Below are 25607 nucleotides of genomic sequence, written 5' to 3'. Positions count from 1 at the left end.
GAGAAATATGTAAGATACAAATCAAAAAATGAATAAATCCATACACAATAAAGCCCCAATGTGTCCCGTTGGTAATTGTCAAAGACCATTGTCCACACTTGATGTGAGCCAACATATACATGAAATAACAAACAAACCTGTGAAAGTTTTAGGTCAATGGGTTATTGAAGTAACAAGAAAAAAAGTGGGCAAAAATGTCTTCACAGTTTTCGTCCATGAGTTTTGAACTAATTTCTCAAAAAAATTTCGCATTTCAAGCACAAAATATTTCAAAGAGACCATAAAGGGCTTGACCAAGCAGACACATTTTAACAACCGAGCACAGAATTCTCTGAATTCCAGTTAATAGTCAACGGTGGTTTAAGTTTTCAGCAGGCGGTTAAAGTGATGCTTAGTTGACAAAATTGGATAATTAGCTTAGAGCAATTTGAAGTAGCTTCATACCTTAACGAGGTCGTAATCCTGCGTTGTTAATCTATTCTGAGGTAACTGATCACATTGTTGCATCCAGGCATGTTGCAGAACTTTAGCTGCTGTGGGTCTCTTAAATGGATCTACATGAAGCATCCAACGAACCAATTCCTAAACAGAAACAAAACAATCAATGTTAACCCTCCTACTCTTATTAACATTAATTCCAGATAGTGCAGGCATATTGGAGAACCATAGCCGCTGTGGGTCTCTTAAATGGATCTACATGAAGCATCCAACGAACCAATTCCTAAACAGAAACAAAACAATCAATGTTAACCCTCCTACTCTTATTAACATTAATTCCAGATAGTGCAGGCATATTGGAGAACCATAGCCGCTGTGGGTCTCTTAAATGGATCTACATGAAGCATCCAACGAACCAATTCCTAAACAGAAACAAAACAATCAATGTTAACCCTCCTACTCTTATTAACATTAATTCCAGATAGTGTAGGCATATTGGAGAACCATAGCTGCTGTGGGCATCTTAAATGATCTACATGAAGCATCCAACGAACCAATTCCTAAACAGAAACAAAACAATCAATGTTAACCCTCCTACTCTTATTAACATTAATTCCAGAGAGTTGATCAACCATTTCAAACCATTTAACAGCATCATCATGCGCTGAAGTATAGTTGGTCCTTAGAAACAGTCGTAGTCATAGCTGTAGCCACCAATTCAGATACAGCCAATCCCTCATTCAGACATCATCAAGTTAAAAGTTAAAGTAATGTAAATAGGTGTAACATTGAATGTGAATAAGTTTGCCATACCTTAGCAGAGGGAGACACATGTTCCCAGTTGCCACCCATCATTGGAAACTTCCCCTCTCCGATTCTAGCTAAGATCATCTCAGGTGAATCATCAGGACCGTGGGCAAATGGTGTGTACCTGTAAACAGTCACAACAAAATAGTCAACAGTCATAATAAAATAGTCAACAGTCATAATAAAATAGTCAACAGTCATAATAAAATAGTCAACAGTCATAATAAAATAGTCAACAGTCATAATAAAATAACTAGTAAACAAACATAATCTAGAGTGATGATTTAAACACAAAAACATGGTTTGTAGTATCACAAGTTAATCCTAAAAATGACATGCTTACAAAATCAAACATTAAGTTTAGCCACACACTGCTTAGCCACACACTACCACTGAGTACAGCCAACAAGTTGTGCGTTTGCTGAAGTGTCTTGCTTAAGGACAAAGTGACAAGACTGGGAATCGAAAACCCACACTCTGTTGATAAGGAATACCAGACCTTGAGTCAGACTGCTTAGCCACACACTACCACTGAGTACAGTCAACAAGTTGTGTGTTAGCTGAGGTGTCTTGCTTAAGGACAAAGTGACAAGACTGGGAATCGAAAACCCACACTCTGTTGATAAGGAACACCAGACCTTTTTCATTCACAATATCAACCTCTACCCTCGCAGGTACCCATTTATTCCCCTGGGTGAAGAGAAGCAATTATAGTAAAGTATCTTGCTCAAGGACACAAGTCACGACAGGGATTTGAACCCACACTCCGGTGAAAACGCACCAGAACTTGAATTCGATGCTCTTAACCACTCGGCCATGACACTCTACAAAGGATAAGGAACACCAGACCTTGAGTCCAATGCGCTTGACCGCTCGGCCACACCTAGCCATGTGTTAAGAGTTAGTGGCTTTAGGGGGAGGGGGACCATACTGACTCACCCTGCAAGCATAGTGAAGAGCAGAACTCCCAAACTCCATATATCACATGCAGCATCGTAACCTTGTCTCTTAAGAACCTAAATCAACATAGTCAAGATCAAAAGTTAGAAACCTAAAGTAACACAACAACAGGGATTTAATAGTCAAAGAAGCGCTACATTTTACCGTAATCCACTCACACTTGCGGATAACTGATAAGACAACATCTATAAAATACAAATAAAAGAAATGCAAGTATGTAAAAGTTTATTTTGTACAAGAAAATCAGAACAGATTTTCTTTAAAGAATATCAGGAGCTGTCCCCAACCAGACTCAACAAATTTTACAATGCACAAGGAAACAACACATACTTTATAACAATGAAAAAACATATCAATGCACATAAATAAAGAGCGACAAGCAAAACATATTAGATGGCATGAACTGTGAAATGTTTCAACCTCAAAACCTGAAGAGAAAGAAAAGCAATGCACCACAATTCCAATATCATTTCAATAAATAAGGCACATGCAATGAATGAATTCCAAATAATAAATTCAACATTCAACTTTTAGAAATGCTATTTCACATTTACCACATTTTAAGTGCATTCTCCTGAAGACGCTCAGACAGTACTGATTGAAATGTTGATTTGCTACACCAATAGTTCTTTTCAGAAATAGATTTCACAAACATGATGAATTGCAAACCTCACTTGATTTGAAAAAAGCTGTTCACACTATGAACAAGTCTGCCGTGAAAATACCATGAAACGGCATTTTTCCGTGATTTTGCTGTGAAACCAGTTTTTCATTGTGTTTAAAGGTTGAATATTGTGAAAAAAGTCGCCATGAAAACGCCGTGAAAACACCATAACCTCTGCGAGGCCAGCTCATTAACTTTTCTATTCAAGTTAATCCTTTGCTCCATTGTTGACACTTTTGTGTCCACTGTAATCCTACATGAATGGTGGTAAAAATAACGGTCGCTGATAGGTTCGAGGATGGACAGTTCATCCATGGTTCATCGTCGTATATGTATCGGGGGGGGGGGGGGAGGGGGCATCTGCGCGATCCGTCCGACAGTCGGTCTCTGGACCTTACACTTTATAAAAGGGTGCTCATAAATAACCCAAACTTTAAACAACGAGCATCAAAGAAGCAAGTGAAAATTAGTTCGTTTTGATGTTTTAATAATTCAATCTATATATTCAATCAATAGTTGTTTATATTTTACCTCAGTTTGCTGGTCCTTGCTGGTCTATTTTATTTATTAGCCATCCCCAGTAAAATGGTACGAGCCAGAGAAGCACTGAACGCACGTGCACATGTTTCTCCAATAAACATTGTCTGACGACTCGTGTTAGAAATCCTGCAACGATCGAAAGAGAACCCGGCTGATGCATTTCTCGTTCCCAATGTCGTGCGCAATTTAGTTTGATGCACAAATTTGAAACTTGAGCGGGACAAATCAATGTGCAACATGATATGCAGGTAAAAAAACGCGCATTGCAAATACATGCGCACGGTATGAGCGCTGCCGCTGCGTGATACATGTGCTCGTGCGCAAAGTTCTTTCTCAACCAACCGTGTATGTGATGTTTTTGCCGATTGCCGTTCTGAACTTTGTTTTCCACCAAAAATAACGTCACCCATAGATAAAAAACTACAATGCTAAACCCAACCTTCTTTGAATGAATTTATGACATAAATATTCAAGAATTGTTAGTTATATCATATGATATTATGGTAATGTCAATGAGTAAATAACTGTTGTTCCTTCGTTTAGAGAAAGAGTTCACAGGACGAAAAAACAATTATAAGCGGTAAATAATGTGGGCATGGGGGCCCGGGCAGCGCGGCGTACAAAGCAAAAATGTTGAAGGGTTGTTATACTTTGTATAAAGTTACAACAACGTGTAACTATGGAGGTAGAATTCTACCTCCATGGTGTAACTATTGCTTGATGTACAAGTGCGACTATTTGCCACCAGTAGTAGGCACATGTTTTGTTTTGCTTAGTGTTGATAACGGGCATACTAGGATTTCACATTTGGAAATGTGTTGTGAAATGTGAATGTTGTATACAGGAGTTTAAGTTTATTGTAACTTAATTTGCGAATTTTAGTTAATAACTTTGACACAAATAATAATGTAACCCCCCCCCCTTTTCCGGGCCCCATCAGCGATGCACCACTGTGCCAGCCACTAATGATTGGTCTAGTAATATAACGCTGTTTAAATAAATTTAAAAAAAAAATTATGTATAGGCCTATTTCGTAATCTACCCGTACATGAGAATTAAGTCCAGACTGATAAAGAGGGAGAGCGAGTTATTTTGGCCCATTGTAAAATAAATCGACCACAACAGAAGAACGGCGAACCAATTTTTTTTTTTTACTAAAAACCTGGTTGGTCATCGGGTTACCGGGCTATTTTAGGGAATAATCAGTACCCGGACGACACTGTAAACATCACGATGTGGAAAACATAAAATACAAACAAATTCCAGGAAATGAAGCCGACAGTAAAATATAGAGCAAGGGTCATAGACGCCTAATCGGGATCAAATTACCACTTATCTTCATCCTTGGCAAGTTTGTATACAATTCACGGAAAAATGCCGTTTCATGGTATTTTCACGGCAGACTTGTTCATAGTGTCAAAGATGTACAAATATACTCCTTTTAAAAATTTGTTTTTGTGTCAATTGAAATTAATTGCAATAAATATTTACCTCTGGAGCCACAAAGTTGGCCGTGTAGCACGGCGTCATCAACATGCCATTGTCAGCTCGCATCTGCTTAGCAAACCCAAAGTCACTAATTCTCAGGGAGCTAGGGGTGCCTGAATCATCTGCATAGAGTATGTTACTTGGCTTCAAATCACGGTGGACCACCTAGGAGAGTGAAAAAAAGATGTCACATTGAGGACTTGACTACATGGCCAATAAAAAAACAACACAGAAACACAATCAGGTTGACAAATCCAGAAATTAAGATCTACATGTAGAAGCACTTCAGGAAGCTGTTCAACAGAAAAGGACGCTAAACAAAAACCAACACGGGACCAATGACAACCAATGTACAATAAGGTACAATTTGGTTGGTAAGCTGTTTATGCTAAGCATGATAATGTGAATTTGAATTTAAATTCCTGCAAAGAAATTGCATATAATGTATTTATATATGGGGACATGGGGACCATTAAGTGGTCGTACATTTTTAAGATGGTAAACAAATTAATTTACCGACAAATTAATTTACCGACACTGTTTTGTCGCCAAAAATAGTCGTAATGTATTTTACAGAAGTGGGTGCTAAGCAGTAGTTTGGGGTCAAGTTTGTTTTTGGAAGAATAAGTAGAAAATAGGAAGTTTAAAAGGCACAACTGTAGGCAGGTACATGTTCCGCTTGGCATAGCAGTTTGCATTAAGGTTTGCACAGGTGGAATTTACATGTTCCTCTTGGCATAGCAGTTTGCATTAAGGTTTGCACAGGTGGAATTTACATGTTCCGCTTGGCATAGCAGTTTGCATTAAGGTTTGCACAGGTGGAATTTACATGTTCCTCTTGGCATAGCAGTTTGCATTAAGGTTTGCACAGGTGGAATTTACATGTTCCTCTTGGCATAGCAGTTTGCATTAAGGTTTGCACAGGTGGAGTTTACATGTTCTGCTTGGCATAGCAGTTTGCATTAAGGTTTGCACAGGTGGAATTTACATGTTCCTCTTGGCATAGCAGTTTGCATTAAGGTTTGCACAGGTGGAATTTACATATTCCTCTTGGCATAGCAGTTTGCATTAAGGTTTGCACAGGTGGAATTAACATGTTCCGCTTGGCATAGCAGTTTGCATTAAGGTTTGCACAGGTGGAATTTACATGTTCCTCTTGGCATAGCAGTTTGCATTAAGGTTTGCACAGGTGGAATTTACATGTTCTGCTTGGCATAGCAGTTTGCATTAAGGTTTGCACAGATGGAATTTACATGTTCCGCTTGGCATAGCAGTTTGCATTAAGGTTTGCACAGGTGGAATTTACATGTTCCGCTTGGCATAGCAGTTTGCATTAAGGTTTGCACAGGTGGAATTTACATGTTCCGCTTGGCATAGCAGTTTGCATTAAGGTTTGCACAGGTGGAATTTACATGTTCCGCTTGGCATAGCAGTTTGCATTAAGGTTTGCACAGGTGGAATTTAGCCCCGGGTATACTGCTTACCCTCTGTTTATGAAGATAGTCAACTGTCTTAGTAACAACATGCATGATTTCACAAGCCTCTCTCTCTGATAGATGTTTCTTCTTTAAGATCTTATCAAGAAGTTCTCCTCCTTTCATTAACTCCATCACCATGTAGACGTTCTGACCATCATCATAGACCTGAAAAAACAACCATTCAAAACCAGTGGATTATAATAAATGGTCATATAGTAGGAGGGTTGACAGTTTATTCTACAGATAGAAGAACCTTGACTTACATCTCGTAGTGTAATGATGTTTGGATGATGGCCATATCTCAACATAACCTCAATCTCTTCCTGTACATCTTTCTTTCCTTTCTTGATAACCTTGACTGCATAATGCTGACCTGACGTCTTATGAAGACATCGCAGACACTTAGAGAAAGACCCAAGACCTATCACCTAAGAGGAAACAAAGGACAAGAGAATAATGAACTGGCATAATTCAGTCACTAGTGCACTTCTATATTCCCTCTAGCCTTAGTGTGACCGGAAGAGAGATCCATATGTGTATATTATTCACACACCACAAAGTGTAAGGTCAGATGTTCAGGCTATGATAGATCTTCCTTTGATCTCAGTGAGGGCGCTATATAAGCTTATGACATTATATACAACTGGAAATCTTCTCTGTTTACAATAAGTCTTCATACTGCTAATTATTCTGCAGATAAGTTGCTGTTAAAGATGAGACTTACGTCTTGAAGTTCGTACTCTTCCGTGATGCTCGTCACTCTTGCATGTTTGATTGGCATCTTCTGCAATACAAACATTAATCATCAAACGATGGAGGAACCAACTCTGACACAAACTGATATTTGATATTGCATTCTTTACCCATAGGAAATCATTCACAGTGTTAGACGCTAGCTATAAGACCTCATCAACAGAATAGAGCACTGCCAGCTCGTACAAGACCAGATAGAAGCATCAATATTAGTTCATAAATTACTAGCATTCTCCCTTAACAGTGGCCCACTGAGGACCAGTCAGAACGAATTCACTCCAAGTGGTCCTGAAAACATGAAATATCCACAAATAAATGGGTTTGCATATTCCATGGCACACAAACATTTTTATGTCAAGTTCAATGAAATTAAGAAATGGACTCCAAACTATTCCTCGCACAAAAATGTTCATATCCATAGACTGGAAATGTGAGAATAATGGAAGTTCTTGGATGTCATTTTGCTCTGTTCAAGATCCAATGCGATGGTGTTTTATACCACTTTATTTTTAAGTTAGAGGCTAGTAATGTTTTGCCTGCTTAGAGTCTCTGCTTTAAATAATGTCTGAAGTGGACCTACCAGATCCTTAGCCGTTTGTTGTGTATGTGAATTATTGGTAGCCGCTTTGATTTCATCTCCTTGTAGTAAGACAGGAGCAATGTAGCTAAACCCTCGGAACAGCTGATGGGCACTGGCACTAGGAGGTAAACCCGGTGAATCTAAACAACAACAAACATTTCAGATATTCTGTACAGTTTAGAAAGTATGGACTTCCATTAAAAGGAAAAATACAAATGTATTAGAGTCACTCTTAAAATGTAAAAATGTGATTTTTCTGCTAAGCAAGATTTGTGTTCTTAGCAAACATCTGTGACTATTCTGAAACTAATGTGATAGATTCTCCACTTCCTTTCAATCCCTGCCTCCCACCCCACCCTCTTACCCAATCTGCCATCATTCCTAGAACGTTTCCCTTCTATTATAATGTAGTTTAAGGAAATAAGAGATTGGATGAGTACAGACAGCTGTGATTATTCCACCATTCCATGAACCATAAAGAGCTACCTTGACTACTTAATTGATCTCACTTCCCTTGATGTGTCACTATACTAATGTCACATGATATACCTTGTTATCAGAACATGTTATGTTTACTTTGTCTGAGGAAATAGTTGTTTAACTCCAAGGAAACAGTTGTTTTTATATCACCTTCTTGATAGATTGGAATTTCAAACAGACAACATGAGAGAAAGTAGGTCTACTCTAGCCCAAATCGTGCAACTTTGGCTGGAAAATTGGTTTCTGATCATTTGTTTTTGTTTGAAAACCTCTAACTGTGCAATCTGAAAGATTTTATATGGTTTTGTTTTTTATATGTATTGATTTTAGACCACAAAAAGCAATAATATCACCGTAATTACTTTTGTTTTGGTCCACATTGCATGGCTTTTGGTCTGTAATTTGCACGTTATTCACGGTTATTGGCCAGGAACTGTGACACCCAAACTTGCTACGAGGGTTTGTTGAGTCTGACATTTTCAACTCAGATTTTTTTTTTTGGAGATGGATAAGTTTTAAGCAGCTGAATAATGAAAGTATTTGCAGCAGACTTACCTTTAGGAGTTCTGGATGTAAACTCAGTATCAAAATAGAAAGTATCATCAGCATTAGACACAGCTGGCTTGAATGGAGGCGAGATCTCTTTCCTCAGGAGTTTCTACAAACAAACAAACAAACAAATAGGAGTAAACAATTAATAAACTTCCACTCGGTCAGAATAACCAAATGTAGTAGGTCCTTACCGGATGATGCTCATGGCGCATGAATACCTTTACCCCTGGTCATTGGGCCATACATATCATTCCTTATACCATCTCAGCTCCCTTGGGAAAGTAATCAGCCAGTGCTGCCTAATATGTAGCACACCAGACCCATCTCTGCACTCACAGGTACCCATTACCCCTGGATGATGAGAAGTGTCTTGCTGAAGGACACAAGTGTCATGACCGGGATTTGAACCTACACCCTGATGACTTAGTAACCAGAACTTGAGTCTGGTGCACATAATCACTCTTTACAGGTCATTTGTCAAGTCATGTTACATCTCATTTATTAGGAATGTAGAGAGTGAATGAAGAATGATGCATTGCTTTTGCAGTACGCATGATTCTAATTTACATAGAGGTACTATATTAACAAGGTTGATTGATTAGCTTACATGTATAGCGTAGTAATTGGATGGTACTTATACAGTTAACTACAAACCAAAGTGTCTTCATTTAGCAAATAAGGAAAGTATTTTGCTGATTACAAACAGACAACATTAAGTACTTTGTACTCTGTGTCCCGTCAACTTTAATCGACAGATACATTCAGTAATGTATATCCATAGCAACTAGTGCTACATGACCTAGATGTACAATTGAGTATGACCAAATGCTCTATCATGGAGACCTGTACTAAGTGTTGACTCTCATTAATCATGTTAATTGTTAAATATAGCTACAAAGTGGAGTAAGCATAGTAGTATCAATGGGTGGGGGGGGGGGGTAATTGAAGGTAGATATGCACTGAATCAGAGCATTGGGAAACAAGGTTTTGTGCAGCTTGCAGAGTGGGCTCTTATTGTATTTTTCTGGTAATGACCAAAGCAGCCGCAAACAGTTTATACAGAAATGCCTACAGCGACTGTATATGGCTGCAAGAACTGACACATTTTCACTCAAACAAAAAGGTCGAGTAAGGTCATTATCCTGAATTGACATTTTGTTTCAATGTTAAAGTAGTATCTATGTTTCTCAAACGAAATAAAAATTTTGTTTCATGTGATGTTTTCAGACACTTTTACGAAAAACATAAGGTTTGAAAAACACAACAATAAAGCCATGTCTGGGCGCATGGTGATGATTATATGATTGGGCAAATTTGGGGACATGTTTAGAGTATGGGTAAGTGATATACATGTGCAAAAAACTCTTTGAACAGTTGTTTGCACTTATTTATAAAAACCAAAGGATGTGTTAATTATAGGAGTGGTTGTAGTTCCTGGTCAGTGGGTGGGTGGTTCCTGTGTGGTTATAGTGGTTGATACAGTAGTTACTGGATGTAGATGTCAATGGTGTTGGTACAAGGCTAACATAATCAAGTCATTCAATACAAACATCCTGTGCTAGTACATGTAAGTAACTTGGATTGGTAACTTTGCATGGTGGAGATACAAGGGCTGTGGTGTTCGCTCTCTGCATGGATCTGCCATGTACAAGTAGAGCCTTGACTTCATGCTTCATTTGTATGTTGTTTATGTTTCTATTTGGATGAAAGTGTAATTACATTATCGTGACACTACACTGTTGTATAATGCTTCTATTCAATGCTGTCCTCAATTCGAGACTCTACATGCAAATGGCTGACCGTGCGAATAGGCTTTGTGGATTTTCAAAGCTATTTTAAAACAATTTGGATGATTTTTCTTACTGAATAAAACAAAAAGAACTCAGATTAAAGTAGAAACAACATTATATGCCTATTCTTTAGAGAATTGAAACTGATCAAACTTCTCATTGCAGAATTTATGTTTCTCTGTTCAAGATAAAACACATAGGAATGTGCACACTACATATCGCTGCCATTATTTTAATAAAGATGGTTGGTGGGTAACTTACGACAGATACTTGCAGTATGGGAACGAATGTTGTGGTATTTGGGAGGGATTGTTGAACTGAAAACAATCATTGCAATGGTATCTGCAGGAATGTACAGGAGTATGTTTTCTTCTGACATTACACCCGCTATCACAAATACATTAGGTATGTGAAGCGATTGTAAGATAAGTCAGGGCTCCTGGAATGTGTTGATGTGAACCCAGGTCAACAGACTACAAACATGGGAGATGTGACACTGGTTAATATATCTGTATCTGGTGGATTTCAATGTCTTATCACAGACTACTCTGCTTGTCTTCAGGACTCTTTAACCAAGTTATTGTACATCCCTTTGACGAACAGAGTACACTGTTTGAAACATCAAGATCACATAGGTTCTTCTCAGAACAAATCCTTCTTCCGTAAAAGTTTAAAACAAGGTTGTACCCATAAGTTTACTATTATAGTTTTTTCTATTCAACCTGTAACTGCTGTGTAGCCAGGGATCACACCCAAGTTTCTATTATAACCTGGGACATAGATACTGACAATAAAGAGAGACTGCAAACATTAGGGCAAGATAGCTCAGTTGGTAGAGCACCAGCTCATTAATCCAGAGGTCCCCGGTTCAAGTCCCACAAGTTTCTGATATAACCTGGGACATAGATACTGACAATAAAGAGAGACTGCAAACATTCGGGCTAGATAGCTCAGTTGGTAGAGCACCAGCTCATTAATCCAGAGGTCCCTGGTTCAAGTCCCACAAGTTTCTGATATAACCTGGGACATAGATACTGACAATAAAGAGAGACTGCAAACATTAGGGCTAGATAGCTCAGTTGGTAGAGCACCAGCTCATTAATCCAGAGGTCCCCGGCTCAAGTCCCACAAGTTTCTGATATAACCTGGGACATAGATACTGACAATAAAGAGAGACTGCAAACATTAGGGCTAGATAGCTCAGTTGGTAGAGCACCAGCTCATTAATCCAGAGGTCCCTGGTTCAAGTCCCACAAGTTTCTGATATAACCTGGGACAAACATACCGACAATAAAGAGAGACTGCAAACATTAGGGCTAGATAGCTCAGTTGGTAGAGCACCAGCTCATTAATCCAGAGGTCCCCGGTTCAAGTCCCACAAGTTTCTGATATAACCTGGGACATAGATACTGACAATAAAGAGAGACTGCAAACATTAGGGCAAGATAGCTCAGTTGGTAGAGCACCAGCTCATTAATCCAGAGGTCCCTGGTTCAAGTCCCACAAGTTTCTGATATAACCTGGGACAAACATACCGACAATAAAGAGAGACTGCAAACATTAGGGCTAGATAGCTCAGTTGGTAGAGCACCAACACATTAATCCAGAGGTCCCTGGTTCAAGTCCCACTCTGGTCAATTTTCTTTGTTCAACCCAAAATTAATCAAAAATTTATCCAGTCAGTTTCCCTTGTGGTTTATTCCTTGCTTTGTTCTTGAACAAAATATTGAAATGTTTGCAATGGGGCAAATAAATCCTATGAAAATGTCAACTTGAAAATAAGTATAAATAATAAATAGCAGGGCAGATGGTTCTGGTGAAAAGTAAACAACTGACTTGAGCACAGTGACACATTGATAGGTCGTTGGCATGGTAACTCACCTCAAAATCAATGGATGCAAAGAAGGGATGTTTCTTGATGTCCTCTACACCATTGTCTGCTGCTCCGAGACGGTTGGCTGGATTTCTCTTAAAGAGTTGACGAAGAAGACTCTGGGCTTCTGGGCTCAAGAACTGAGGCATGCCAAGTTTGGCTCTAGTGAGCAAAAAGGAAGAGATAAGTTGTAATGGTGTTCTGGGTTCTTTTTCTGTACATTAGACACCACACGGGACCTATAGCCTCAAGTCCCATCCTAAGGACAAAGCAATAATGGTTAAGTGCCTTGCTCGAGCACACAAGTGTCATGATCGGGACTGGAACCCGCACTCTGCTGATCAGACACACCAAACCTTGAGTTCAGTGCGCTTGACCACTCAGCCACGCACGCCACCGTATCCATCTTTGTACCAAGTTATATGTGAACATCTATTTGTCAACCTTATCAATATTGTGTATACAGTGAACTACCATGCAACGTTTTGTTAAATAGCATTTATGAACATGACATTGAGTGAGTACATACTTGAGTATCATGGCCATTGTCTCCTTACGATGTTGTCCCTGGAATGGTAATGCACCCGTCAGCATCTCAAACTGTAATAACAATCAATATCACATGAAAGGTTAATAATACTCAAACTGTAATAACAATCAATATCACATGAAAGGTTAATAATACTCAAACTGTAATAACAATCAATATCACAAGAAAGGTTAATAATACTCAAACTGTAATAACAATCAATATCACAAGAAAGGTTAATAATACTCAAACTGTAATAACAATCAATATCACAAGAAAGGTTAATAATACTCAAACTGTAATAACAATCAATATCACAAGAAAGGATAAATAATGGTAGAAGTTTGGTATCCTAATCACTAATGGTACAATCATAGCCACTTTGTAATCAGCACTAGTCTATTTTGGCGCTTCGTGATATTGAATCTCTACACATCTAATCTTTTCAAATTTCAGACTGTTTGTGATGTGCCCTATTGTCTTTACAGTACACATTCTGGGCCCCCCGAGTATCCTTTAATGAGGTAAGAAACATTGAAATGATGCTAAGATCAGCAAGTTTTACTCAATTAGCAGTACCCTCCTTACTACCCTCTTTGTTTAAGTTTGTTTGCAGTTTGCAAAGCAACATGGTTGTATTCTGTTTGTGTTAACAACATAAGATATGTGTGAGACTGGTGTATATTCCTTCACATTTACATTCAACAAGGTCCCAAACTGTCCCTGCTGTCCAGGGCTGCCAGTGTGATAGTTTCTTAATGAACTGCTTTTTGGGAACATGGCCTAGGGTAAACTACAGAGGGCGCACTGTATTGACGTTGGTGAGATACTCAATGGCAAAGATGATATCCACTGATGTGCATTGGGATTTAGGAAAGCAAGTTTAAATGGGACTGAGACCTCATTATTGTGTTCAGTGTTGAGTCTTTGCCTTGTGGCTTGATAATACTTCAGTCATCTTAATCCTGAGAGAGTGTACACCTAGACACGGTACGATGGCCCTTCAAGCATCTTAAGACATCGTTATGAAACCACAAGAGATGCAAAGACCTTACAGCTATCTAGAGCTGGTTCCATACTGGATCAACCCATCTCAACCCTACAGCATTCTTAGCACCTTAGAGTATGACTCAACACTCATAGTGCCTCAATTAATTCCCAGTGTACATTCATGCAAAAGGCAGTTTGTATTGGAGAGGAATACTAAATTTAAAAAAACAGCTTCTAGTTTTAAAGACGGAATTATTTATTTGTAGATTTCCTTTCTATTACTGAAATAAACCAAACACATCAAGGGTCTGTGCAAATGTCAGAATAGATTTAAAAGATCATTTTTAATGTTTATTGACAATATTTCATTCATTTCTACTCAACCATTAAATAGCAATGGAACAATCCATCACTTGTGTTGGCTCCATGTCTTGGGCTTGGTGTCCAGGGATTGGGCTCGGTGCCTATGAAATTGGACACGGGCATCGCTGTCTTGGTGCCCCTTGTATTGGGCTAGATGCCCCTGGTCTTAGGCTTGGTGCCCCTGTCTTGGACATGGTCACCTTGTCTTGAGTTTGGAGCCCCCCTGTCTTGGCCTACATGTATATGTATTTGCCCCTAGTATTGAGCTTGATGCCCCTTGTATTGGGCTAGATGCCCCTGGTCTTAAAATAGTTGCCCCTGGTCTTAGGCTTTGGTGCCCGCTGTCTTGGAGATGGTCACCTTGTCATAGGCTTGGAGCCCCTGTCTCGGCCTGCGTGTATATGTAGTTGCCCCTAGTCTTGAGCATGGTGCCAATTGTATTGGGCTAGATGCCCCTGGTCTTCATTTAGGTGCCCCTGAAATGGTAGTGCCCATTGCAAAATAAAATGGCCCTGTCACATCAAAGTTAACACTTCAGATGAATAACTGGTAAACATACTCATAACGAAATGGTATGCTTTATTTACTTGACATATAGTATGAAGGAAGTCCACGATCGTTAACACACATTCATTTATGCTGTTACCAGTTTTCTTCCAACAAGTCAATGCATTAATTTCATACTGCCATCAAGGGCCCACTTACCATAAGAACACCAAATGACCACCAGTCTACGGCCCACTTACCATAAGAACACCAAATGACCACCAGTCTGCAGCCCACTTACCATAAGATCACCAAAAGACCACCAGTCTGCGGCCCACTTACCATAAGAACACCAAATGACCACCAGTCTGCGGCCCACTTACCATAAGAACACCAAATGACCACCAGTCTGCGGCCCACTTACCATAAGAACACCAAATGACCACCAGTCAGCAGCCCACTTACCATAAGAACACCAAATGACCACCAGTCAGCAGCCCACTTACCATAAGAACACCAAATGACCACTAGTCTGCGGCCCACTTACCATAAGAACACCAAAAGACCACCAGTCTGCGGCCCACTTACCATAAGAACACCAAATGACCACCAGTCTGCGGCCCACTTACCATAAGAACACCAAATGACCACCAGTCAGCAGCCCACTTACCATAAGAACACCAAATGACCACCAGTCAGCAGCCCACTTACCATAAGAACACCAAATGACCACTAGTCTGCGGCCCACTTACCATAAGAACACCAAAAGACCACCAGTCTGCGGCCCACTTACCATAAGAACACCAAATGACCACCAGTCTGCGGCCCACTTACCATAAGAACACCAAATGACCACCAGTCTGCGGCCCACTTACCATAAGAACACCAAATGACCACCAGTCTGCGGCCCGCTTACCATAAGAACACCAAATGACCACCAGTCTGCGGCCCACTTACAATAAGAACACCAAATGACCACCAGTCAGCAGCCCACTTACCATAAGAACACCAAATGACCACCAGTCTGCAGCCGTTGTATGACCTCTACGATTGACCACCTCAGGGGCCATATATTCCACAGTACCACAGAAGGAGTATGTCTTACTGTTGTCTACTGATTCTTTACTCAACCCAAAGTCAGTCAGCTTAATGTGTCCTGATGCATCCAGTAAAATACTACAAACAAACAAGAGATTCACAATTCAAATATCAATATTAGTATTATTTAGTTTGCAGTAACACCATCAGTTAATCTACTTTGCTGTTTAGATTGGTTCTTGAGATTTTCTCTTGGTATTCCTTGTACTACCATGAAGTAAATTTTGGAATTCATAAAACTACTAAACTCTGAAAAGAACCTGACTAATTAAAAAACAATTACAGACTATCCTCCCTTACTGTAGGAAACTTAAGGCATAATTATGAATTATAAATCCTTGTTCAATTTGAATATCCCCTTCAGTCCGACCCTTGTCTATAAATGGCATAAATACAAAATAATTTCCATCTACTTTACTTTGTATTCATTTATTAACAAAATACAGTTTTGTTAAACAACTCAATAAGAAAAATGCTTTCAGGTTTAAATCCGACTTAAGTGTTGGGGGAAAATTTCAACCATATTAGGGACCTACCCAATCCACTAGCAAAAACAAATTCCAATCAGTTTGATATTTATCCTGTAAATCACTTAATATTTTCCATAAATTGTTGTCAGGTACTTCTTTTTTTTCATCATACATTGTCAGGACACTCAATCTTGACAATAATCCTCCCTCGCGGATTGACTGCCTCATCACATCCTTCCCTTTGTTCGTACAAACCGGAAGAAATATCTAACATCTTGGATGAAACGAGAGGTAAATATAAAGATGGTATCAACATAACTGCCTTCGAGCATCTGTCTTGATTACTAACATGACTGACTCAATCCATGCACAAAATGAGTTCATATTAAATATCAGGCTAGTATTCCCTGAATGAAATGAAACATGCCAAGTCCAATAAAGAGGTTTGGGTATAGTCAGAACTGAGCCACTTACTATATAATGAACCCAAGGCTATTACTAAGGGTTTGTACTCTGTTTATATACAGTAACACTCAAGTCATTTTAGACATCAGAAACACAAGTGACTAATTAGCATACCCATGTGGATAATAGTAGCAAGGCTCCAAGGCAGTGCTGGTTTGGAAAACGCCTCAAATATATTGGTATGAATTAGAAAATAAAACGATGTTGACACTAAACTACTGTAGAAAGCAGATATTGAACGTGCAAAGCAAACAAGAAATTATTATGTTGGTTTTTTTGTTGTTTTTTGTTGTTGTTGTTTTTTCAAAATTGGTTTGAATAGCAAAAAACTTTGTGATGCAACATTCTTGTGTAAACCATTACTTCTTGAGGAAACCTAATATGGGACCATTGTCATCATCTATAGGCGTCTTGTAATGCATATCTGTAGCATAGAGGAAGGTTGAATTAGTCTTCACTCAAGCTGCTAACATTTCCCTAGCAACAGTTTAGATACAGACTCAGCAGTCACTCTCCAACTACACTTTGGAATTAATTCTAAACATTGCCAGCATTCTTGAATACTAACGTATTCTAATGTCTGGTGAACCTACAGGGTATGTATGGAATGCACCTTGTACATTGGTCACTTCCGTTATACAAGGATTGATCAGACTTTATGTCTATACACTCATCCATTCAGGTCTTGTTCTTTGTCTTCTTATCATACATCTTATGTTTTGTGTCCTTTAAGCACCTGTCTAGTCATGTCTTGATATAAACCCTCAATCTTACGTTGACTTACTTTTCTGGTTTGAGATCTCTATAGATGATTCCAAGGCCATGAAGATGATCCAAAGCAAGAGCCAACTCAGCGAGGTATAACTTCACATCCTCCTCTGTAAACATCACCTAACAACAACAACAACAACCAACAAAAGGTCAACAAATAAAAACATCACCTAACAACAACAACAATCACCAATAGTGAAACAAAAAAAGCATTCTTCCAGCAAAAGATAAATTAATAATGAAAGGTCAATGGTTAAATATTGAATAGTCCAAAGATCAAAGGTTAAAAAGCTATTATTGTAACTGTACCAGCACAATGTTTGCATACTTTCATTTAAAGGATAATGATTATCAGAGTTTATCATGAACTTGCAACAAAAATATAACACACAGGTCAAAGGTTAAATGTTACACAATTACATTAAATTAATGCTTGAAAACATTGTTGACCGTGACAGAACAGCTGTACCAGCACAATAAACATTTGACATAATTCAGAGTTTAGTCATTATCAGATTTTAACCATTAACACATTGACATCAAAACAAAACTGGACCTTTCCAAACTGCTTTGGATAAATTATTTTCATCAATAATATGTACTAATAACAGTTGCTATGCTGCACACAACTAAAGAGTTGAGATGGTTGAGTTGAGTGCAAGTGTACATTGTGTAAGGGAATTTGGTGGCTTTGCTTAATTTGGTTAAAATAAATGTCTGTAAAAAAGTGTATGGTATGTAGTTGTATCGCATGTGTATAAATCTTTGTTCACAAATTCATAATTACTGTATAAATTAGGTACAAAAACAATACAAACTTTCACCAAAGAGAAAAATTTCAAAAATGGCAGGCCTTATAAATATATGATTCCACTAAATTTATCACAAACAAAGTCATTGGATCAAGGCAGAGTGCCCCTTTAATATGCTTCCCAATCATGTAGCACAATAACCCAACACAAACAATGTCATTGGACCAGGGCAGAGTGCCCCTTTAATATACTTCCCCATTCATACTACAATAACGCAACACAAGCAATGTCATTGGATCAGGGCGGAGTGCCCCTTTGATGTACTTCCCCATTCATAGCACAATAACCCAACACAAACAATGTCATTGGATCAGGGCGGAGTGCCCCTTTAACGCAACACAAGCAATGTCATTGGATCAGGGCGGAGTGCCCCTTTAATATACTTCCCCATTCATAGCACAATAACCCAACACGGACAATGTCATTGGATCAGGGCAGAGTGCCCCTTTAACCCTAATTCCTCCATGCTCTAACCATGTTAGCGCCTTTTCCTAAACCATAGCACAGTAACCCAAGCTGCTAAGTTTAACAAAGTCATTATCAGTCTGGCATGACACTTCCCATGTGGTAAGCTGACTCCTGGGCCCAAACAGACACACCAGACTAATAAGCAACTCTACAATGAACAATCCAATAAGAAGACAAAGTACATGATGAACCAGACTATACTGTGGTATCACTCCCGCCACATACTAAGATCAATGCTGGATACCATAACTGGGTCAGTCAATAATACTATCTACACTTCATAGGATATCAACAGACAAATTCCTCTTTGACAATTCTGTATCCTTCCCTTAGCCTCTCTCTTTCTCTTTCAATTTCACTTTCTCTTAAAGTGATGCGTTATACTCTGTGTGTAATTATGGTTACATTTTAGGCCTTGAAACAACCCCCAGCACACCACAGCAATTGTGCCCTGTGCTTTTGCTGTGGTGCCCTCCACCAAATTCTGATGAAAACTTACATTTTCCTCAGAAGTGCATGCCCCTTACCAGATGAAATTTGCTGTGCCCCTTCGAGAGCAAAATTCAAGGCCTGACATTTCATTACAAAAATGATGAACTTTAAGTGCAAGCAAAGTGCAAGGTTGGTAGGTATTCAACAAATTTATTAACAGTTTTTAATTTTAAAACTCACTGATTATGACAAAACTCATATCAGTGCCAATCCTCCAGAGAAACAGCTCAATCTCAAATAACTTGAGAGATTTGAAGACCCCACAAATTACCGTCTGCTTAATTTTGGTTGCATGACTAAACATGCACAAAATCCAACATTCATATGGTGGTAGGCCTGATACCATGAGTAATTTACTAAGATCTTTCCTCATTCTAACAAAATCCAGCACCATTTGGTAACTCAACACCAAAACTGTTGGACTCTGATTATGGTGGTTTGCCTGATCCCATGAGTAATTTACTAAGATCCTTTCTCACTCTAACACAACCCAACACCATACTCAACAGCCAAACTGTTGGACTCTCATTATGGTGGTATGCCTGATCCCATGAGTGATTTACTAAGATTCATCCTCACTCTAACAAAACCATACACCATATGGTAAACTCAGCACCCAAACTGTTGGACTCTGATTATGGTGGTATGCCTGATCCCATGAGTGATTTACTAAGATCCTTCCTCACTCTAACAAAACCCAACACCATTATGGAAACTCAGCAGCCAAACTGTTGGACTCTCATTATGGTGGTATGTCTGATCCCATGAGTGATTTACTAAGATTCATCCTCACTCTAACAAAACCATACACCATATGGTAAACTCAGCACCCAAACTGTTGGACTCTGATTATGGTGGTATGCCTGATCCCATGAGTGATTTACTAAGATCCTTCCTCACTCTAACAAAACCCAACACCATTATGGAAACTCAGCAGCCAAACTGTTGTACTCTCATTATGGTGGTACACCTGATCCCATGTACATCCCAGTTGACTGATGCAGTCCACAGTTAAAGATGCTATGTCAGATTTTTTGCCCGAAACATTAAAAAATGAATGGCATTTCAAAGAGTATCATCTGCTTTATTGAAAAAAAAAGTTTAACTTTTACTTTTAATGGTCAGGAACCATGACTAGGCCTGGGCGAATTATTTGAATATCCGGTTAATAGCGAATAGGTTTTCCTATCCGTAACCGCGAATGCCTTTTTTTTCTTAACCGGATATCCACATAGGGCGAGAATAGCTATTTATAAACCGGATAGTTCTGTAATTACAACCAAGTAACCGGATATTCATTTAATATCCGAATATCCGCGGACGTCGGGCGACAACTGACATGAATGTTTTGTCTGAATCCAAACGAAACTTCTATTAAGACAGCATAAAACAGCATAAATTAAGTATTTAACTATGCTCACCTCCGTGAAGAGTTAAAACAATGATGTTTCTGACGTAATTTGTTCAAAGATTACAAAAGTTTTCCTTCACGTAGAGTCATCCACGATCAAAAGAAAAAGCAAATCGCCATCTTTAAATTAGATCTGGTCATTTTTATGATTGAACTGAGTGACACTGTCTAAAACTAATATCAATCCGCCCAGAAGATCTCATTCACAAACGAACAGCGCCCTCTAGCGGCAAACAAAAAAATCTTTTTTTTTTTTTTTAATAGCGCCCTTTAGCGGCGAAAAAAATATTCGAATATCCGGTTAATTTCGGATAGTTATCCGAATAACAAAATTTCACTATTCGCCCAGCACTAACCATGACACAAATTTAAAACGTTTCTTATAAAACACATAAGAATTGGTCACGTGATATATTGTCGGGATCCCGGCAAAAACTAATTTTGAGCACTTTATTTCACTGCTACTAATAATTGACAGACTTTTTCGAGCAGTGGCTCAGATGAAAGCTTGTAACTTTCTAGACCCCCATCAAAATACCTATTAAATTTTACAACAACATTTTTGGGTCAAATCGGCCAAAAATCTGACATAGCATCTTTAAACAAAACATGCCGTTAGATTGTGATGGGTTGGAGTGGCTATGGTTCAAATATGCTGACCTACATGTACATTAAAAAGCATTTCAGTGTTTGCCTTGGTGCCTCTTATTCCCATAGAATTCCAATGGAAGTGCCCTTCACAAAATGAAAATGGCCTTGCCCAGCAGATAAAATTCCAGGAATTAATATGTCGCAATTTAAATTCAACATTTTGAACATATACATGTATTAAGTATAGCTGTAGTGTTACATGTACATAAGTGCATATAAAGTCAATTTGCTCAACAACAGATTTGTGAACAGTGTACATGGTATTGATCTTATTTAAGATCCTTCATGATTAGAATCCTGTTAAACATTTCAAGATGGTGTCTGAACGCCCAGTACTGTATTAATAATATGGCATCAATCTCTGCTATAATCCACTAGATATTGGATCTTACAAACGTTTCTAATCTGACGATGAAGAAAGAGGTTTAGCCAGAGCAGAGTGTCCCTTGTGTATAGAGGTAATGGTTACTCAACTGCAATGTACTCTAAGCAGATGCAGCTTGCTAACAGGGCACAACAACCTGTGCATTTTTGAGTGTCTTTTAGTGGTTTATCTAATATTTATGTTTTACATATTATTGTCGTCTTCTTTTATAATGTTCCTATGTACCCCGTGGTGGTGCAATTTTGTGTCTTTTTTCTGTGCAATTTTTATCAATATTTTACCTTGTAATGCCACATAATTCAGCTTCGTGCTGCCAGTTTTTTTTTTTTATAAAATGGATGAATGAATGAATGAATGAATGAATGAATGAATGAATGAATGAATGAATGAATGAATGAATGAATGAATGAATGAATGAATGAATGAATGAATGAATGAATGAATGAATGAATGAATGAATGAATGAATGAATGAATGAATGAATGAATGAATGAATGAATGAATGAATGAATGAATGAATGAATGAATGAATGAATGAATGAATGAATGAATGAATGAATGAATGAATGAATGAATGAATGAATGAATGAATGAATGAATGAATGAATGAATGAATGAATGAATGAATGAATGAATGAATGAATGAATGAATGAATGAATGAATGAATGAATGAATGAATGAATGAATGAATGAATGAATGAATGAATGAATGAATGAATGAATGAATGAATGAATGAATGAATGAATGAATGAATGAATGAATGAATGAATGAATGAATGAATGAATGAATGAATGAATGAATGAATGAATGAATGAATGAATGAATGAATGAATGAATGAATGAATGAATGAATGAATGAATGAATGAATGAATGAATGAATGAATGAATGAATGAATGAATGAATGAATGAATGAATGAATGAATGAATGAATGAATGAATGAATGAATGAATGAATGAATGAATGAATGAATGAATGAATGAATGAATGAATGAATGAATGAATGAATGAATGAATGAATGAATGAATGAATGAATGAATGAATGAATGAATGAATGAATGAATGAATGAATGAATGAATGAATGAATGAATGAATGAATGAATGAATGAATGAATGAATGAATGAATGAATGAATGAATGAATGAATGAATGAATGAATGAATGAATGAATGAATGAATGAATGAATGAATGAATGAATGAATGAATGAATGAATGAATGAATGAATGAATGAATGAATGAATGAATGAATGAATGAATGAATGAATGAATGAATGAATGAATGAATGAATGAATGAATGAATGAATGAATGAATGAATGAATGAATGAATGAATGAATGAATGAATGAATGAATGAATGAATGAATGAATGAATGAATGAATGAATGAATGAATGAATGAATGAATGAATGAATGAATGAATGAATGAATGAATGAATGAATGAATGAATGAATGAATGAATGAATGAATGAATGAATGAATGAATGAATGAATGAATGAATGAATGAATGAATGAATGAATGAATGAATGAATGAATGAATGAATGAATGAATGAATGAATGAATGAATGAATGAATGAATGAATGAATGAATGAATGAATGAATGAATGAATGAATGAATGAATGAATGAATGAATGAATGAATGAATGAATGAATGAATGAATGAATGAATGAATGAATGAATGAATGAATGAATGAATGAATGAATGAATGAATGAATGAATGAATGAATGAATGAATGAATGAATGAATGAATGAATGAATGAATGAATGAATGAATGAATGAATGAATGAATGAATGAATGAATGAATGAATGAATGAATGAATGAATGAATGAATGAATGAATGAATGAATGAATGAATGAATGAATGAATGAATGAATGAATGAATGAATGAATGAATGAATGAATGAATGAATGAATGAATGAATGAATGAATGAATGAATGAATGAATGAATGAATGAATGAATGAATGAATGAATGAATGAATGAATGAATGAATGAATGAATGAATGAATGAATGAATGAATGAATGAATGAATGAATGAATGAATGAATGAATGAATGAATGAATGAATGAATGAATGAATGAATGAATGAATGAATGAATGAATGAATGAATGAATGAATGAATGAATGAATGAATGAATGAATGAATGAATGAATGAATGAATGAATGAATGAATGAATGAATGAATGAATGAATGAATGAATGAATGAATGAATGAATGAATGAATGAATGAATGAATGAATGAATGAATGAATGAATGAATGAATGAATGAATGAATGAATGAATGAATGAATGAATGAATGAATGAATGAATGAATGAATGAATGAATGAATGAATGAATGAATGAATGAATGAATGAATGAATGAATGAATGAATGAATGAATGAATGAATGAATGAATGAATGAATGAATGAATGAATGAATGAATGAATGAATGAATGAATGAATGAATGAATGAATGAATGAATGAATGAATGAATGAATGAATGAATGAATGAATGAATGAATGAATGAATGAATGAATGAATGAATGAATGAATGAATGAATGAATGAATGAATGAATGAATGAATGAATGAATGAATGAATGAATGAATGAATGAATGAATGAATGAATGAATGAATGAATGAATGAATGAATGAATGAATGAATGAATGAATGAATGAATGAATGAATGAATGAATGAATGAATGAATGAATGAATGAATGAATGAATGAATGAATGAATGAATGAATGAATGAATGAATGAATGAATGAATGAATGAATGAATGAATGAATGAATGAATGAATGAATGAATGAATGAATGAATGAATGAATGAATGAATGAATGAATGAATGAATGAATGAATGAATGAATGAATGAATGAATGAATGAATGAATGAATGAATGAATGAATGAATGAATGAATGAATGAATGAATGAATGAATGAATGAATGAATGAATGAATGAATGAATGAATGAATGAATGAATGAATGAATGAATGAATGAATGAATGAATGAATGAATGAATGAATGAATGAATGAATGAATGAATGAATGAATGAATGAATGAATGAATGAATGAATGAATGAATGAATGAATGAATGAATGAATGAATGAATGAATGAATGAATGAATGAATGAATGAATGAATGAATGAATGAATGAATGAATGAATGAATGAATGAATGAATGAATGAATGAATGAATGAATGAATGAATGAATGAATGAATGAATGAATGAATGAATGAATGAATGAATGAATGAATGAATGAATGAATGAATGAATGAATGAATGAATGAATGAATGAATGAATGAATGAATGAATGAATGAATGAATGAATGAATGAATGAATGAATGAATGAATGAATGAATGAATGAATGAATGAATGAATGAATGAATGAATGAATGAATGAATGAATGAATGAATGAATGAATGAATGAATGAATGAATGAATGAATGAATGAATGAATGAATGAATGAATGAATGAATGAATGAATGAATGAATGAATGAATGAATGAATGAATGAATGAATGAATGAATGAATGAATGAATGAATGAATGAATGAATGAATGAATGAATGAATGAATGAATGAATGAATGAATGAATGAATGAATGAATGAATGAATGAATGAATGAATGAATGAATGAATGAATGAATGAATGAATGAATGAATGAATGAATGAATGAATGAATGAATGAATGAATGAATGAATGAATGAATGAATGAATGAATGAATGAATGAATGAATGAATGAATGAATGAATGAATGAATGAATGAATGAATGAATG

At 36.8% G+C, this 25607-nt stretch overlaps 1 protein-coding gene across 2 annotated transcripts in view; it reads right to left on the bottom strand.

The window, feature by feature from the left end:
- Positions 1 to 25607, bottom strand: part of LOC139947425 (ribosomal protein S6 kinase alpha-3-like) — a 66694-nt gene that overhangs the window by 7374 nt on the left and 33713 nt on the right. Inside the window, exons 7-19 of one of the 2 annotated variants that reach the window (XM_071945329.1) lie at positions 17589 to 17695; positions 15770 to 15947; positions 12933 to 13003; positions 12412 to 12565; positions 8744 to 8846; positions 7709 to 7848; positions 7100 to 7159; positions 6639 to 6803; positions 6382 to 6540; positions 4901 to 5062; positions 2185 to 2261; positions 1252 to 1369; positions 445 to 582 (exon numbers count right to left, since the gene is read on the bottom strand). In XM_071945329.1, the coding sequence (XP_071801430.1) occupies positions 445 to 582; positions 1252 to 1369; positions 2185 to 2261; positions 4901 to 5062; positions 6382 to 6540; positions 6639 to 6803; positions 7100 to 7159; positions 7709 to 7848; positions 8744 to 8846; positions 12412 to 12565; positions 12933 to 13003; positions 15770 to 15947; positions 17589 to 17695 (1632 nt within the window). The remainder of the gene's footprint in view (positions 1 to 444; positions 583 to 1251; positions 1370 to 2184; positions 2262 to 4900; positions 5063 to 6381; positions 6541 to 6638; positions 6804 to 7099; positions 7160 to 7708; positions 7849 to 8743; positions 8847 to 12411; positions 12566 to 12932; positions 13004 to 15769; positions 15948 to 17588; positions 17696 to 25607) is intronic. The other variant, XM_071945330.1, reaches the window with a different exon arrangement.

The sequence above is a fragment of the Asterias amurensis genome, chromosome 14 (genome assembly GCF_032118995.1).
Source record: "Asterias amurensis chromosome 14, ASM3211899v1".
Lineage (NCBI taxonomy): Eukaryota > Metazoa > Echinodermata > Asteroidea > Forcipulatida > Asteriidae > Asterias > Asterias amurensis.
The sequence above is the reverse complement of the archived record's forward strand: the minus strand, read 5'-3'. Positions and strand labels throughout refer to the sequence as shown.